The 18,778-nt window shown below is 40.8% G+C and overlaps 1 protein-coding gene across 1 annotated transcript in view; it reads left to right on the top strand.

Annotated features, from left to right (window-relative positions):
* The first annotated feature begins 2,956 nt into the window (after positions 1-2,956).
* Positions 2,957-18,778, top strand: part of LOC311503780 (anion exchange protein 2-like) — a 23,922-nt gene continuing 8,100 nt past the window's right edge. The window contains exons 1-7 of the mRNA XM_084566653.1: positions 2,957-3,096; positions 12,171-12,339; positions 12,418-12,641; positions 13,580-13,704; positions 14,434-14,654; positions 16,606-16,739; positions 18,164-18,323. Coding sequence (XP_084422779.1) covers positions 3,037-3,096; positions 12,171-12,339; positions 12,418-12,641; positions 13,580-13,704; positions 14,434-14,654; positions 16,606-16,739; positions 18,164-18,323 — 1,093 coding nt within the window. The 5' untranslated portion in view covers positions 2,957-3,036. The remainder of the gene's footprint in view (positions 3,097-12,170; positions 12,340-12,417; positions 12,642-13,579; positions 13,705-14,433; positions 14,655-16,605; positions 16,740-18,163; positions 18,324-18,778) is intronic.

Here is an 18,778-nt window from a genome sequence, read left to right as displayed (position 1 = left end):
CTGAGTGTATACTTTGTTCTTTGGGTCTTCACACTCTCTCGGGGGGCAACAGTGACAGCTTGTTATGCTGTGACAAGATGAGTTAACCTATAATGTCTGAAATTTTATATTAACCCGGTTGATCTTTGAACTGTACATCCAGTCCATACATATGTTATCCTTGAAGTCAACGTCCAGGCCATAGGGACATTGTTCTTCAAGTCTGATATTATAGTTGCTATTATTAAAATAAGTTTACCTTCTGTCTGTAGACCTTCTTCCTATTTTAACTTCCTCCCAGAAGGATGATTTCCCAAGTTTAGCATGGAAAGGTTTTCTTTCACGGAAAACTCTTTCATGGGAGACTCATCGTCTTGTAGGAACACTTTGTAAAGAACCGTGCTTCTGGATGTTTCTGGAACGACATGATGAAATTCTTCCCTGAGAAACTCAGAGCATCGTGTCCTCACTTCCTCTTGCATTGTCAGCACTCATCCATGTCCTTGTGGTCACTTCAGTTATTACACAAGGGACAAGCAGTTCCTTCTTATTCAGTGCTCTGCCGGGCAGATTGTACCTGACGGCACAAAGAAAACACTGTCATCATTGAGGACCGTGATTTTTTGTTAGTTTTTTTTTTATTTTTTTTCCTCCAACCTGCTTGCTTAATAAGACAACCGCAGGAACTGTTATTGTTTTCTGATCATTATTGTTATCCTAATGGTATTATTACAGGCATGCCGTGAGGCAGAAAATCTGGTTCCCATGGTTTTTGCCCAGGATCCCAGGGTTCAGTAACTTTATCCCTGTGTAGCCAGCCCTGCCTCTTCCACAGTGGTGGAGTCTAGGTTTACTGAGAAAGTAATCTTTGTGCTTACTCAAGGAGACTCTTTTATCACCGTGATTGCACGGACGAGAACGTCTCAAACTCTTGTGTAATTAACATTTGGCGCTGTAATGATCAACTCTAATGTATGGGGATATAATTTACCTGATGTCTTGCCGGGTAAAATGTTTGTTTGATTCACATCCGAATACAAGTTCACGTTGTCCTTACATACTTGAGTTTAATCTCTTGACTGTACTTTAATGAATCGTACTTCAATGAAATCTCTCGCTGTCAACAAGGTCATTGATACGGTTGTGTTCAGGCATCAGGAAGGCTTATCGTTCCTTTGATAACTGCTGTCAGAAAGCCGGTCTGGCTTTGGCAGAACATGATTTCAAACTGTGACACTGAGGAGTGAACCAAAAGGGGGCCCTGCTCTGCTTCTAGACTGAATGAAAACAGTTGTGCTTGTTCATAATGTCACTAATGAGACTCTTTGAGGATTTCACGACTATAGAGGTGACTGGCATACTGAAACAACCTTAAAACAAACAAATATGTATAAATAAATACATATTTGACATTGGACTAAACCAACGTGTATGTTCTTACATGCAAATGCTGGCCGATTTTTGCAGCAACAGTAGTTTTTATTATGGATAGATTTGTTTTAGTTGATGTGTTTCAGATATGTAAAAAGAGTCTTGTTTTGTCTCACCAACCGTTCAAACCCCAAAGATAAACAGAAACCTCTTAGTTGTCACTTTTGATTGAATGCTAATATAAAACAGTTGCAGATAAAGATCAGTTTCAGTCGACTACTCGATTATTGGATGGCTAGTTTCAAAGCCAGTGTTTTGTTTGTGTTGTTGTACGGTCTCCTCTGGTTCAGTGAGACACTCTGGCTGCCTGAGTTACAATTATGTTTGAATTCCTGTGGTTATGTCATACAGTATATCAGACACTCAAGAGTGACGGAGGTGAGGCACATGTTGTCGCTTATCATAGGGTCCTTTACACAGTAGCATTGACTTATCAGGTTCTTATCTGGCTCAAGTGGTTGATGACCTTGAATGGCCCTAAGTAAGTGTTGCAGGACTTGAAATCCAGAATAAGAGAAATGGTACAAATGGTTGGTTTATTCAAGCCCGTTGGTATGAGCATCTTTTGCCATTGTGGTCATTATTTCTGAAGTATGATGCCATTGTTTACAGAGTTCATAATGAAAATGACATTCAGTATTGGCAGTTGTATTTCTGAAGTGAGCTGCTGGGACTTCCAGGAAATCCTGAATCTGTTGATTACTCCTCCCAGTGGAGATGGTATTAGGACAAGGACGTTAGCATGAAGTCTTCATGTACAATGTTTGGTTTCAAATTCTTTATAGGTAATGTCTGATTGATGTCTGATGGCTGCGATCAGTAGACACCTGGAGTCGTGCTTGAAAGTTCATCACGTGACCAATTAAACACTTATAATGTGGGACAGGTCACTGGCTGGCATTACAAGCTTATTTACTGCCCTCACTTCAGGGCACTGAACTCAGAGGCCAATTTGTTATGTCAGTCCTGCACTAAATGCCCCTTCATGACTGTTATAATGTTCAGTTTATGTTGGAACAGTGTCAGAAAGGTGGTGATTCAATTATATGATCATTTTGGATGATGTAGTTTGTGGTGCTGAATTAAACACTGAAGTGTTTCTGTTATTTAGCCTAGTCCACTGACTAATAGTAACGTGTGTCAATACAACACAGCAGGGCTACAATCTACAGCCTCCAAAATGAAAACACAGTTGAAGCAAAAGCTCTCTCTGCTATTTTTAAACTAATACTGAATACTGTAAAGTTTATGAAACATTAAAAAGATTTAGTGCAGGACTGTTATATTAGAATTAATTCATCTTCATGGGTGTACTTAATGAACTGTGTATTATTTCTGCTGCAGTGTAGTAAAATGTCCTACAACCTTAAAGCTGAAAATCAGAACCATGTGCTGGAAGATAGTACCTCATATTCAGAGATTATTTGCCCCACATCTCTTTCACTCTTGTTCGCCTTAGGTTTTAAGTCCTTGTCTTCATGTGAACTAACTCCTGTATCTGTATCAATCTCCAGGTTATGCTGCCCAAAAGCTGTCTGAGTCCCAGTGAGAAAGAGAAGGGCTAAAGCCGCACCAGTCCAAACCAGCTTTCCAGAGCCTCTCCAGCAGCGACTCTACTCCAGAGCCATGAGCAACCCCAGCGCTCCCAAACAAGCTTCAAACGCCGTGGCATCGGTTGTTCACAGTGTAAGTAAAGCACGACTGCATGTTGTCTGGGCTGTGGGGTCGGGCTCCGGCATCATCAGCCACATGATAAAGCACAGGAGACAGAGCTGGTGGTCCTGGTGTTGAACCGGTTAATATGCTCCTCAGGTGATGACACTCAAATTTTATTCTTTCCATTCAGGAGACTGTGGCCTCAGTTCACATTCGGCCTTTGCTGGATTTATGCTGCATCAGCTTCCTCTGTCCCCTTTGGCATTGGAGTGTATATTTTGGACAGAGCTGTTCCCTCCAGTGTGTACAAATCTAGTCACATCCAATTCCCTGCCAACTTACAGCCGTTCTTACTACAAAAATAAATATGTTCAGAATAGCTCCAAAGACTTTAGATGTTCAGAGAGAGCGGCCCCACCTCTTCTTATAGCGCTTGACGATGTAAAAAAAACTGCCTTCCTTCCTCTTTTCTTGCTACTGACAGTTGCAACATTTTTATTTTTTTTGCTGTGTGCTAATTTTAGCACATAATGAAAAACCTGATTTTGTGGCTCCTGGTGGGTTTGATGTGATAAACATGAATTGGCAAAGCTCCAAGGTCAACTGGTCAGTAGCCAAAGAAAGCAGTAATTTCTCAGCTCAAGAGGTTCTCAAGTTCATCTCATGATTAAATTGGTGCATCAGAAGATATCACTAGCCCAAAGGCCTGTGAATATTGCTAGATTTTATCAGCTTGAGGTGGATGGTGGATTCCAGGAATAATGTTCAATTGCATTCCAGGAATTATAAGGATTGTGTGTTTATTTACTGATTTACCCACCGTTACCAACAGCTTTCTTGTTCTTTTACTTGAAGTAAAGGATTCCCATATTTCCCAGAACCTTAACCCATATTTCTGGTAGATTGCTGTGCCGTGAGTTGAATGTGTGGGTGGTAAATATTCCACTCACTAACTAATCATATGGGCCACAGTTGACAGACTTCTGACGAGGCATGCTCTTATTGAATTTTGACAACAGAGCGTATTCTTGTTCATGCGGTTAATTTATCAGCAATAAAACTGAACTGTTCTTCTCACCACAACCCACGATCTAGGAAACCCCTGCTTTCCCTTAGCTTTGCATTTTTGTCTGCCTTCTGTCAGCTGCTTCCTCTCTGTTGCACAACTGTGTGACCACTGCGACAGTGCCTGCATCTACCTATGTGAAATCCAGAAAGAGGGGGCCGGGGGGGTTCCCTGCCAAACGTAAACAACTTAAGTGCTGTTTGAAATCAAATCCGACCAGTCAAGGCAGAGAATGCAAAGTATTTAGGTGATGTATGTGGATCTCTGACACTTAAATACTGATCCCTGTAGCTATGGATTTAGCTAACCTATTTCCTTTGCTGGCAACATCAAAGACATAAAAAGATCGCCAGGTCTATCTTGGTAAAGAATACATTTTATATTTTCTTGATTTTCATCGACGTCAATCTGTACGCCTTTTATAAAATCTGTTGAGGCAGTGGACCACAATCTGACTTGGCTTTAATAAGATCTGCAAGGAGGTTGTCTGGTGTTCAAGAAGCTCACTAAAGATAAAAGTGTTTGCGTTATGAGAGTGCCTTAACTGTTATTGGCTGTTCACTTGGCTCCAGCTCTGAGTTAATTATTATCTCTTTAACAATGTGAGCGTGTGTGGTCAGGGAGAGTGCAGATAATCCTGTTAGGATTTTAAGGGCTAACATTGTGAAACTTAACTTTGAGTAATGTCTTCTTCCTGCCATGGCGATCAGCCCTGATCACGTGACAGGGGCTAGCTGAAAAAGGAAACAGTTTGTTAGACGTAAAAGAAGCCGACGCTTCTAGATTGAGACGCTGGAAAAATAAATATAGCTATCTTGCGATATTCTAGACCGCAGTTACACGCCTTCATGTAATTTGATGGAATTTCTATATGAATTTAAGGTGAGTTCGTCCACTTCAAAGAGGTCTAAAGGTAACACGTGAGTCTAACGCGTTGTTTATTCTTTATCTGTGTGTGATATGTTGTCTTGTTCTTATCATTCCCAGTAAGTCATTATACATTATCCTATAGAGGGCAACTAGAGACTTTCAAAGTGTACATGTAGCCTGATTTGGGTTCTTTGGGTAAATTTGACCCGAGCACGAACCCGGCAGCTGGTTAATATTCAGTCTAGCCAGTTTGCTTTTGAGATGCACTTTTACTTTGTCAACTGCTCAACTGTAGCTCAGCTCAACCTTTTCCCCCTAGCCATTAGAAATCCAAGGTAATAATTACTTCCTAATGTTATCTTAATGCGTCACTAGTCACAAATAGTCACCCTTTTATTGTCAGCAGGTGGATTGGGAAAGGTGTTTTCACATGGTAACGCTGAGAATATTTATTTGTCTTAGTCGGGTTTTCCTTGTGAAGCAAACATCTGAATCTTTTGAAATATTTCAAGTAAAACAGTTCTTTCTTTCTGCATGTTCAACCACATTATGTGTTTTATCTCTTGTGGCAGCGCATATTCGACCTTACCCAGGAATGCTAGAGGTCAGGGTCTGTTGCAGGACAGAACCCATAGATTCAGTGACATGCTCATTACCATTTCTGCAAGGCAAACATTTGCTGCATATGTCAGATGAAAGGCAATGGCTCCCCATATTTTTGATTTATATTCCCTTAAAGAACAATTTTGGTGGAAATAACCCTTCTCTTGAGTATTGGTTTAAAGATTGATACCACTCTCATATTTCTCTGATATGACTAGCACCAGTTAGCCTAGCTTAGCATTAGTACAGGAGACCTGACTCTGCTCAAACCAAATAAAATCCACCTACTAGCACCTCTACAGCCCACTTTTAACATGTTATATCTACATTGTTTCAGTTTAAAAACATCAGACCGTAGTTTTAATGTGGTTATGCGAGTGACTTTTTTTTTTCTTCTTGTCCTAACTCACATTAATGACACAAGTTAAGTAATCATGTGTGTGCAGTAATCATGCAGCTCTAGCTGGTTAGCTTAGGATGGCATTGAACTAGTGTGTTCATTATAGAGCTTTAGCTTTGGACAGAGCTAGGCTAGCTGTTTACATTTTGCACAAAGCTTCAAACATTACGGATGACCTCTCCTTGAAGGCTGCCAACTTTTGAAGTTAATTTTGTGATGCATTATATTTTGATCATGACTCATTTGGGGATTTTCACTCCTCCAGTTTGGGAGCTAATCTAGACCTAATCGAATCTAATCTAGTCCTTATATCAAAATAGGGAGTTTTGGTTGTGTAGGGCAGATTTAGCACAGAGACAGTTTCTGTTCGGAAGTGCCATTACTCACACCATGTTCCCCTGTGACATGCATCTGGCAGCTGCTGCAGAGCAAGCACTGCTCAGTGGAGTTTATTGGGTCGGACATCCTCAAGTTGCATAAAACCAAGAAATAAAATGGCTTTCCACCACATAGTATGTAGTACCAAGCTGATGGCTGATTAAAGCCCAGTTGCTGTTACAAGTTAAATTGGGCAATTAAAGGTTATCTCTGCCTTAAACATCAAAATTGTGAATTGGAAACATATAAGAAGCTTTCATAAATCAGTGCTTGCGTAATACTGATGTAATTTTGGCTGAGGTAAAAACTGGGTTACAACTCCTGTGTCTTCTCAGAATAATCTGAAACCCTGAGCATATTGCAGACTGGTATTTCCTTGCAGAGATGTGCAGGAATTCAGTGACTCAGCCACACGGCATGACATGATCACTACAGCATCCAGAGCCTATCCCCCCTCTCTGCTGCAAGTGCTGACTGTGTGGGATTTGAGACACAGATAATCTCCTGTGGCCTCCACATGCCGTCGAGTGTCCACCTTGTTATACAACACAGTTAATGCACTGGCACAGTACTTTTTAAACAGTGACCATAAAAGATTTCTCTGGTACTAGCTAAATAAATAAAAACGATTAATTTAGAAGGCAATGTGTTTCAAATGCGTTGCATTTAGTTTGTTTCAGCCATGTTACTGATCTACCATTGTGGTCTAAACTCCATGGAATTTAGTTCAGATATTAACGTCCCATTAGCAATGAATTGTAAACACTTTGGTTAAGACCTTACTTTTCCTGTAGCGCCATCATCAGGTCAAAATTAAATTGTCCAATATTTTAGTTTATGATCACGAACCTGCAAACCTTATTTCATCTCTATCAGGCTCAGTAAAAATTCTGAACTATGTAGATTCATTCATTCATTATCCTTAACCGCTTGTCCTCTAAAGGGCCGAGGGGGTTCTGCAGCCTGTCCTAGTTGTCATGGGGCGAGAGGTGGAGTACACCCTGGACAGATCACTAGTCTATCATAGGGCTAACACAAAGAGACAACCAACCATTCACGCTCGCATGCACACCTATGGCCAGAGTTAACGTAAGAAAGCCAGAGTACCTGGAGAAACATGCAAACTCTTTCTATGAAGATGGACTTTGTAAATATAATCATGTTAGCATGCTATCGTGTACTTTGTCTTGTTTATTGGGTTCCAGCTTTTTTTTTTATTATTGTGCTGTGACTGGTCCTCAATACTTACTGGCAGTTTAGACTTCTGTGTCAATATAACACCATAGCTACGGCAACAGCGCAGAGCATTTGCAGACACTTGCAGCGCAGCTGACGTGCACCTCCCCAGAAATGTAACTACGCATCACGGCGTCTCAGACCACAAGAGCTGTGATTGGTCCTCTTGGTAGTAGTGTGTTTCCGCTTTAGCATTTATTGGCTGCTTCTTCATCTCGGCAAGTTTTGAATTGATTGTTTTGGATCAGTAAAGATGGAACACTTCGAGGAAAGGTTAACTATGGAGGTTCGGTGATACAAACGTTTGTATGACTTGTCTACGCTGAAAATTTCAGTCGCCATTGTTGAAAGTGAAGCAGGAAGTAGGAACAAAAATTACCCCGACTGGCAAAAAACTGGCACAGCGTCGACTAGCGCTTGGGTGTCGTTTTTACAGAGCGAGCCAGACTAACTAGCGCACAAGTATAAATGGCTCGCCTATGTCCCACAGTACCCTGAAAGACCCTTTAGTTTTATTCCTTTTCATGTACCTCATGATTTGGAATAACAATAAAAACCTTGAACCCATGATAAATATAACCATCAACCATTTTTCCTCTGCATAGCAGCAATTGTAAGTGTTTAAAATTAAAATGCAAAAAACATCAGTTGTTTTTTGGATCCACTGGATATGCACCGCTGTTGTCAAATTAATAAGGAGAAATGTCTTGATATGCTTCTGCTAATGCATTTAAGCTTTAAGATTGAAGCTGTCAAACTAAAGACATTAAAATCTTGTTAATAAACATCAGCAATCATTTGTGGTTTTACATTTTAATCACATTTGATTCCTGCCTATTGCTCTGTCAATATTAACCTATAAGCTGTGTCTTTACAAAAGTATGAGATGTTTAGTTCCTATGCATTTGCACTGCCCTTCAAGTCGTATTGACTGAAAGCACCTAGGTCAATATTTAGGCTTCACGCGGCAAAGTTAAAATGTGGAGATGAATGTCAACGTCGGTTTTGTTCCTGGCTGTTCAAACACGACTTGTCCTTTCAGGCAGCATTTGTCCTCAAAGCGGGAATGAGAGTCGTGTTTATTTTGTATTGGCACAATGGACAGACTGGTGAAGGTGGCAGGTTGGCTGATACGCCTCTGATTATGGTATCACAAGGCTTTGATAAGCAGAGAGAGAGGGATGTCTCCTGCCTGCAGTTCTTAATAGAGGTGCTGAGGGTCAGAGCTCCAGTGCTGTCATGGTGGAGGCTACTGACTCTTGTTGTCTCCTAAAAACCTTTTGATTGAGCTCACGTTGCCATGAGTGAGGTAAGTCACGGAGAGAAAAATGTTTGTCTTATTCAAGTTTTCTTTATTGTCTGGTCAGTTTTGTTTTTTCTCCCCTCTGCTTGTTTTCGTACTCGGTGTGGTTGTGGAAAATTCTCTCACCTCTTTGAGAATCCCTCACACATCTCTCCCACCTCTAGGGATTCACTGTGAAACCATGATATGAATGAGGGCTCTGTAAAAATAAACTGCCAGATCGTGTAGCAGCACTCGGGAGTGTTTCAGTCATCTGGATAGACTCTATGTTGTCCACGTTTTTTAAATTAAATGTTAAACTATCAGTAGTGATGTATCTTTTAAATGAATGTCTGAAACATAGAAGTTAATTTTAACTTTCTATTCCAATGCATTAGATTTAGTTTAAACAGAGCTACGATTTCCTTTGTTCAGTGAAATCTGCTCCGTTAATTTAAGTGTCATGTTGTTGGTGACAAATTGCTTTTGGCAATTTGCCCTGAAGGTCACTGAGGTGAACGTAGAGTTTGTTCACATCTCCTTTTGAGTCTTTTGTCAAAAACAAAACAAAAATAGCTATTTGCACCTTGGGTCAATATTGAATGTTTGCCTGAAAGTCTTTTACTTCTAAATCTGAGCCAGTCAACAGTTGAGCGCAGGGCTTTCTGTTTCCGTCACCTCTGTGTGGCATGTAAAAACAGGTCATGGTAAAATGCTGCATAGCTGTATGCATCAGGTTTTCTTTTTTTTTTTTTTTTTACACTTTCTTGCACATCCCTGCATTTACGAGAATCTCTTGAGCCGTCATGAATCCAGGATGAACTCTGAGCTCTATGTGTTAGCACACAGTCGTTATCAAAGCCGCTTTGCGTCGTGTATAAGTAAAAACTGTTCCTTTTCTCTCATCCAAGTAGCTTCTTCATTTCGCACTGGCTTAGTTCAGGTTTATATGAGGAACATCTGTGGGTGAAACTCATGACTAGTGTCGTTTAATGACCCAGTACTCTCCTCAATTAGAGGAAATTGTTCAGATTAACCTAGGTGGCGCGTCCTCTTTTCCTATGATTGGCATCTCTTCTTCTTCTCTCTCGACCAAAAACTCTCCAGAAGGTGTGACTTGGGGTGAAACGTTCTGTGCGCAGATGTTAAGGCTATGTTGTAAGTGGCTGATAAATGATTTTACATAGATGCCTTCCTTTAATTCTCAATCTGTCTCCTCTGACAAAAATGAGGACGTGTTGTCCTCGGTAGAGTGTCCCTTGCCCTTCAAACCCAAGTCACGTGAGTTTGGGGTAAGTAAAACCTAAACACGCCACTGGTCATTTAGAAACTGAAGAAGCCACATGGATTAGTGGTAAGACGTCTCAAAGTAAACTCAAGAACAAACAAGTTCAGTTTATTTAGATATACCAGTGCCTCTATGTTAATAGAAGAAGAAACAAATAGAAAATCTGCAAATTTTGCCTAATCACAGAAATATATGAGAAATGTTCTTTAAGTTTCAAAATGCTTGAGGTGGAGCTAGTTTTAACTCATCAGGTACTTTTATTTAGACGACATGATGAATAGCTCATACATTTTATTTCTGGAGTAGAGTAGTAGAAATATTAGATACAAACAAGTACATTAACACCTGATCATTTATTTGTGTAGCTACTGTCTTGGGTAAATATGACACACAAATAGGAAGGAGCCGTGGGTGGTAGAATCACATGCTTTCTGTTGCTCCCTGCAGCGGAGAAGAAAACCTAATATATGACTGGCACGTTGGGTGTCCTGGGAACCATTTAACAGGGCATCAGATGACTTGTGGCCCCCGAGTTTGGCCACAGGGAGCGTTCGCTGCCGGATTTCAGTGCACCTGTGCAGTAGCCATGGCAACAGTCTGTTTGCCGTAGTAGATCCTCATGCTGTCTCGCTGTTGTCCATCCTTATCACAATATCCCACCGGCAGATCTGGACGCAGCAGTGCTCTGCGTCACGCTGCAAGAAAACAGATCAGTCCATCACCCACGGGATCCCTGTCGCACCACAGCATGGAAAAAAGTGTAACTGATCGAAGCACATGGCTATTGTTTCCAATTCGAAGCGCCTAAATATATTGAAGAATGTGAGAGGACTCCTCTAGTGATGTCCTGGCTGTGGTGTAGTCACAGGACCAGATCTCCCTCTAGTGTTGGTTTAAGTGAACAGCAAACACACACACACTGATTCTGATCACACCGACTGTTTTTCTACAGTGCAAGAAAAACTGACCGCTTCAGGAAACGCCTCAGAACATAAACAGCAACTATTAATTTCGTGGACAAAACATACGCTTATAGGTGTGTCTTAAATTAATTTGTCATGACTGTGGAGATATCTTAAAAATGCTTTTGTCCCAATGCTTCACGTGCCATGTCTCTTTAGTGCGTATATAGCAGTGACTGGGACACAGTCGCAGTATGGACTTTGTCCACCTTTTAATCAGACTGGCACATGTGTTTGTCGTTCTTTATGGAGACCTAACGTTTTGAGTGTTGAATAAAAAATAAACCAATAAATGGCCAGTCATAAAATAATTTTTAACCCTGCTAAGTCTCATAAGTAAATACAAATTAAATTGTGCTGCTTTATTTGATGAATGATCATTTCTGTCACGAGACTGGTACTGCTATCAAAAAAATGATTCAGCAGAAAGCCCAGGATTAAATGCATCCAATATGCTTGTGCTAATGTCTTTAAGCTTAAAGATTGAAGTTGTCAGACTAAAGATCCTATAATCCTATATAAAAAAAAAAACATTTAGACGTCGGTCATTTGTGGTTTTACATTTTAATTACATTTGATTCCTGCTCATTGGTGAACATGTTCTCTGTCAGTATTAACGTTTAAAATGTGTCCTTAAGAAATGTAAAATATTTTGTTTCCATGCATTTACACTGCCTTTCAAGGTGCATAGACTGAAGGCGCCTAAGACGGTATTTAGGCTTCATGTGGCTAAGTATTAAATAACAATATAAGAATTAAATAGGCCGTCATATCGAATCTTTTTTCATCATGCTCCTTTTCATTTTATCTCCTGCTTTACTATTTTGTTGCAGGTTGTTTAACTTAACTATTTTTCTAAAGTGTGTTTGGATTACAAAGGGCAGTTATGTGACTGGCTTGATCTCTGATTTAAAAGAGCAATCTTTTGTCGTTTCGTTAAATTAATTTATTTTATTGTGTCATTTTGCATTTAATCATATTGTTCCTAACTTAATGTGGTTTATTTGTTGTTTTTGCAGCCAGATGCTCCTGCTGCTTCATCACTACATGGGCCTCCACGCCCAGAAGACGAGGATGACGGGGACCTTAACAAAACCTTGGGGGTCCCGCGCTTTCAGCCGATCCTCAGCCCTGCTGCTGCCGTACCTGACGAGCAGCACCACAACTACCATGAGGAAGACATTGAATGTAAGCTTCCGGCCCCAGGATGTCCCAATTTAATGTGGTTCATCTTTGTATTCCATTTCTGCTGTATCTTCTCCACAGACCACCGTCACTCCTCTCACCACATCCACCGACCTCTGTCCAAACTGCCCTCCGACAAACACAGGAAGAAGGGCCACAAGAAAAAGAAGAAGGACAAGGATCACAAAAGCAGCCGCGTCCCATCCAGTGGCACCATAGAGGAAGGAGAAGATGAAGAGGAAGAGGAGGACGAGGGGGTAGAGGGAACAGCTTCTTCTGAGTCGGAGAAAGTCAAAGATGTGGAGGTAAGAAGAAATTTCTTAAGTAACATTCTAAACTTGCAAGTTTTGCATTTAAGTCCTTGAGTTGTTGTTTTGCCTCATTAACTGTACCAAACTCCAAAATATGACCTTAACATAAAATATATACTTTATATTACTGTTATATTATTTAAAAATGTTTACCGCTAAACAACTGAATGAAAATGAGAAGGTAATCCCATTAAATGTCAGTTTTTCTTTAAAAATGTGATTAATTGCTTATTAAAATGTTCCTTCTGTACAAATGAACATGGCTCAAGCTCTGATACCCAACCTGGACACTGTTGTAGCATTACCATATTTTCCTCTATGAATATTTCAGTATAGTCTTAATCATTCATCAGTGGGTTTCATGTTTGGTTGTTGTTATGATACTTAACAAGACAAGACCAGATTTAACCTGAGCACAAGTTAACTAAATAGTAAATACTGAACTGATAAAAAAAACAAAACAACTCATTGATCGTTAATTTGCTTAAGGACCATATATTCCTTGGTGTGACTGCAAAGAAAATGCAAAATAGCAACATGCACTTCAGATCCTTAGTAGGTTCACTGTTTAAGGTTTGTATTTCATGTTTTTAGTTGTTGTTGTTTTTTTTATCAGGTAACCTGTAAAACAGCAAAGAGATGCATGTTAATGATTTTTTTTCCCTGTCCCTAAAAATGTCATTAAATGTCTATAATTTAAAATCATGATATGTTTCTACATGTGTTGTATGTTCAAAATAAGTTCTGTATGAAAACCCTGAAATCATTTTTAATTACACCTCCATTATAGATTGTTTTGGTTTACTTTACTTTCATTTTTGACAAGCAGTAATATCTAAAAAGCTGAGTTTCAGACTTTCAAAGTTTCTCTCCATTAGAAGTCCCCGGTCTGAATAATAAGTTACTCTCTCACTCTACATTTCCTTCCACAGTTCTTTGTTTCCGATGACGACCATTCGGCCAAACATGGCACAGAGAGCCCACACTCGGCCCGAACGCTGGATATCGTACCGCAGTCTGGTGAAGGAGCAGACACCGAAGATTCAACCTCCACAGAGTGAGTGGGAAAAGAGCTGCGAGACATTGTTAGGTTTATAGTCACGGTTTACCTGCTGTGATGATTGCGTAATGTTGTTGCTGAAATGTCCTCATAACCGTTTTGATTGGGCGAGACCCTTCAGGTTCACGTCTGATTGGACTGTGAGGTACACGCTTGTACGTTGCCATGTCTCAGGCATCCAGTGGGCCTGCTGGGGATGATCTGATGGACCAGAGTAATCCTCTCTCAGAGACCCATATATCACCTGTCGCTATAGACGACACAACACTCCTCCTCCTATGACATTTACTTCCCCACTTTTTCCATGAGGTTTTAATCTGAGCTGGGATGAAGCTGCACAAACAACTATTGCTGCTCTGCTTTGCTTGTTACCTTATCACGGAAGATTTGTTTTTATGAAACATCCCTATATAAGCCAAGCGAAGGAGTTAGTCTAGAAATACTGTGAGGAACTGACGGTAAGTTAATTAAGTTTGTTGTTGAGGATGTTTCAGAACATTTTAATGTGTGATTTCTTCCTTTTTCTAAATATAGTTAGAGCAGCATCACAGAGCTGTAACGGGTGGTTGAAATAAAAGAGCAGATATGTTAGTACTGTGATAACCAAGTGATCAAATATTAGGGAATGAAAGAAATCAACTGTTGATGTCCACCTTTTTGGGAAAAAATATATGTAAATCAGCATTCATTTGACTCCAGTTTTGTCACCATTCTGCCACCCTCTAGTAAACCAGACTCAGCGGACACTCCCAGCCCCGCTCTCGAGTCGGTCCCACTTGAACACACACCTCTGGCCCGGGTCTCCTCCGCCAGCCGCAGCTACGATCTGCAAGAGCGCCGACGCACAGGCAACATGACGGGTGCCGAGCAGGCCAAGTACCAGCGCATCGCTACTGATGAGAGCGAAGCCCAGACGCTGGGCTCAGCCGATCTGGACGGCATCAAAAGTGAGTATCTATCATTTGGGCAACGTTTACTTGAAAGGGCAGTTTCCCATAAAGTTGCATCATCGCCCTCTGCGTTTGATTTTAAAGGATTTAATGTCTAAACAGTGATTTTAGGTGAAACTGTGGGTATTTGTTGTCTGTTTTGTGATGTGCACCAAATAGCAACTACGTGTTCAACATTTATCAGCTAGAGACATGAATATTTCCTTCAGGAAAGCTAAAACAAAGTAAATATCTGTTAACTTGTGAAGTGGTAATTAACTATTGTTATCGTCAATATTGTTAACGACAGCAGGTATTTTAGGTTTCTCTGCATAATTAATTGGTAAATTATAATCTTATTTTAAAATGTGTGACTTTTTGCATCAGACTGTAATTTCTGAGAATTTCTGAGTATTTAAGTATTTTCTTTGACACAGCTTTGTAGGTGTTTTTGTTAGAGGGCACTAGTAATGAAGCCTTGGCTTTGCAGATGTTCAGATTCCTCCTCAAACATTTTGGGAAAGGGCGGGGGGCTTTTCAGATTCAGCTCCATTGCAGCCTGCGCCCCACTGCCCTGTGACGTCCCCGGCCCCAAGCCCAGCGTGGGGTTGTGTTCAGGGCCGGGGTGATTTACGTCAGGGAGCTGACCCCTCAGCAGAGAGCCGCAGCTCATCAGAGAGTGTGGCGGACAGGTCTGCGTTATTAAATTAGCCGTTCCCGCTGTCAGCTGAGGCCCCTGGGCTGGGGCCTGAGCCAACATGGTGGCTAATTGTGAAACCTGCTCAACTCCCAACCTTTAATCATTAGACAAGTGAAACAAGGAGAAGAATTAAGGAGACTTGAAGGCTAAATAAAGAGTCTGAGGACGGAGGTGTGTGCTTGATATTGTGCAGACATTTGGTCATTATGAGGCTTGAGCCTACAAACTGGTTCCTCACCAGTTATTCTGTCTTCTTTTATCTGCTTCCCGCCAGCGTAAATCATCCTGGGAAAATGTCTGTGTCTCTGGCTGCTGCTCAACAATAGGAATTATTAGATCACTGTCCCTCCCCTTTTGTTCGACCTGAGTGAATTAACACCTCTGCGCGCTGATGCATTGTGATAGTTTCAGCCCCTGCAGGGTCAGATACCGGTCAAGAAATGGAAACGTTTTCCAGTTTGTTAAAACTTCAGCACAAGTCACACTCCAAGTCTGAGCAGTGAGGGTTGCTGGGGGGTAGGGGGGCACGCAGTCAGTAGCTTGCAGTGCCAGCTTCCTTCAAGCCCTCCTCTTCATCATCAGACATCATGGAGCGACTTGACTCTGGGCCCTCTCATTAAAAACTGTAGGTTGTAGAAGTGAAGCTGGAAGCAGCTGGGTAGCAGATGAAAATTTTATAGTTTTGGACAAAAGTAATATCTGATGGTTTTTAGATGATGATGTAAACATTATTGAAGAACCTCAAAGCCTTCACATTTATTTACATAGGACTGATGACGGTAAGAAAGAAAATTTCTCTAAGCTTATCTGTCATTTTGTATTGTCAAATTATATATTTCTTGTTCACGTGCAGCTCATTAGAGTTGAGCCCTGCTTTACTTTATTTCAGGTTAAAAAAAGAGAAGAAATCAGACGTCTGGTCCACTGATCTTTGAACTTTAATGTGATAGAACAGTTTCTACTCGGTGTTGTGGCTGTGCCATCTAGGGTCTCTCTCCACATCTTTCTCAGTGTCTGATGCACTGCCAGCATGAGTAACTCTACCCCCTGCAGTGGGACCATAGAAACAGAAAAGCAAAGATTTCTGTCTCTAGCTGGACTAACATATTAACTTCTGGTGAAAGGTCAATGTGTGTAGGCTGCAAAAGTAAGAAATATAAGAATGTAAACGTACTTTACTTGATACACTGGGATTTGATTCCCAGAAATTGTGCTGAGTTCCATATGTTTTTGGTTTCTCTAAACCTCTGACCCCATCTTCTCCTCCAGGTCATCGTTTCGAAGATGTTCCCGGCATGCGCAGACACCTGGTCAGAAAGAGCACCAAGGGACAAGTGGTGCACATTGGCAAAGACCACAAAGAGCCGACGACTCGCAGTCGTAAGGACCGCACGCCACATGAGGTGAGACTTAACTGCACTTGCTTCTCCTTCATCTCATCACACTTGCCAGGCTGATGTCATCTGCCTAGAGTTTGATGATGATGATGATGATGATGATTTCATTTTCAGCAACACCAGTGCCTTCATGTCATGTCAAACTATACTTTTTAAGAAGGTTTAGGAGACGAGAGAACACAGAGTCTTTTAGTCTGAGATCTTGGATCTAAAAGCAAACGACATTGAAGTAATTTATTAAAAGACTTCAAAAGGTTTCAACAACTAAAGCAACTAAAAATCACGTTTGCATATCCAAAGCTTGGGTAAAGTATAAAGTTTGTTTTCTTTTTAAGACTAGATTTTGCTTTTATTGTGTTGTCCTTTGGTGAAATCAAACCAGGAGCGTTTCAGTTACGTGACATGTGCTGTAACCATCTAGCTGCTAGAGAGAATCCATTTGTGTATAAAATATATGCAAATAAGCATTGTACCTCATAATCTTTTAAATCTTTAATTAGTATTTAATGTAGTAAACGAGGACTATTGTTTTTAGTCAGACCAACACTCAAATAAACGGAACTTGCAATGAAATAAAAAAGTTTTCTGACAAGTGACTGTAAATTAATTTACAAATTTGTTTAATGTATTGACCTAACATAAAATAGATGTTTCCTGATCTTGTGATTAATTTATTTTCTACAAAACAAATTGAAGAAAACAGACATGACAATATAAAGCATCAACACAGTACAACAGTCTTATACTTAAGTATAACTCGGCTTTGAGTCTACCATGCACGTTAAGAGAGTCCAAAGCAATGTTCTCCATGTTTTAAGTCGCAGTCACTAGAAGTTATTGGGTCCTTACCAGATATTAAACGGTAAGATATTCTACCTTACATAAAAAACAGGATGTTACAGAGTTCTGCTGCAATGTGTTAGTGTGGTAGCCCTGTAAGGAAGCTACATGTCTCTATAATTACACCCGTTACAGTTTATTGTCCTAATTTTCCACTTCAGATTTACCAAGATTGTCTCAAATACAACAATAAATTGCAGTCAGTCCCTGTAAATATTTTCCCTTCTTCCCCTCTCCGATTTACCTCTGCCTCTTTTGTTGATGGGACACGGGGGGAAGGAGACAATTAAAAATGAATGAATGAGTTCTTTCCTTTCACACGCGGAAAGGAAAAAAGAGGGGAGAGAGGAGCTGAGGTAACCAGACACTGGGAGCTCCTGAGAAAGGGGGAGCTATGTTTTATTAACGCGCATTCTCATACAGCGCTCCGAGCCCCCAGCAGCCCAGTTAAACAACAGGTCTCTGTCAGGTGTGTTTGATGAGGAAGGATTACCCGTGGGTATGTGTGTAAAAGTGAGGGTCGCTTCCTTTGTGCCGCTGTCGGTGGTGTCAGCGTTTGAGCCCTCTCCTGCATCATTTCGCTTCTCCAGTCGTTACCGGTGGTTCTGTACCGCTCTGCCTCGCGGCCCGAAGGCTTCATGCTGGACATGGACTCCGGTCAAATGGCCCACTACCAGAAGGTGAGGCTGGGTGACCGGCCAGAGTCAGGTTTGACGCGTGTGTGCGTGATTTCACAGGCATGCAGCAGGTGTATGGTGGCACGAGACGGCAGATGAAGGGAATATTTGACTTGTGTTTTGGTCGTCATTGCGCACAGTGTTGTGACCGGCATGGTGTTCAAATAATCTTCTTTTAACGGATACTGATGATCAAAGACAGCAGGATTTTAAGTTGGACACTAATGTAGATGTACCCAGACTCATGAACATTTTTATGGACAGTTGCTAACAAGATTTGCTCACAATGTGGTCCACTTACAACTACATAATATTTAGTTATAAAGCATTTATTAAATTTTTATATACCTCCTATGAATCCTAAATGGAGCGAAGAATTTAGTGGCATCCGTTATTACGATTAAAACATCCAAGTATAACTATTAACAAATAATACGTTTTATTTTGTGTGTCGTGTTTTTTGGTTTTTCTTCATTACTCACTTCATGTCCCTGTTAAGTATGGGGTCTGTTTTCTGACATGCAAGTT

This window comes from Chelon labrosus (assembly GCF_963514085.1).
Source record: "Chelon labrosus genome assembly, chromosome: 18".
Taxonomy (NCBI): domain Eukaryota; kingdom Metazoa; phylum Chordata; class Actinopteri; order Mugiliformes; family Mugilidae; genus Chelon; species Chelon labrosus.
The sequence above is the reverse complement of the archived record's forward strand: the minus strand, read 5'-3'. Positions and strand labels throughout refer to the sequence as shown.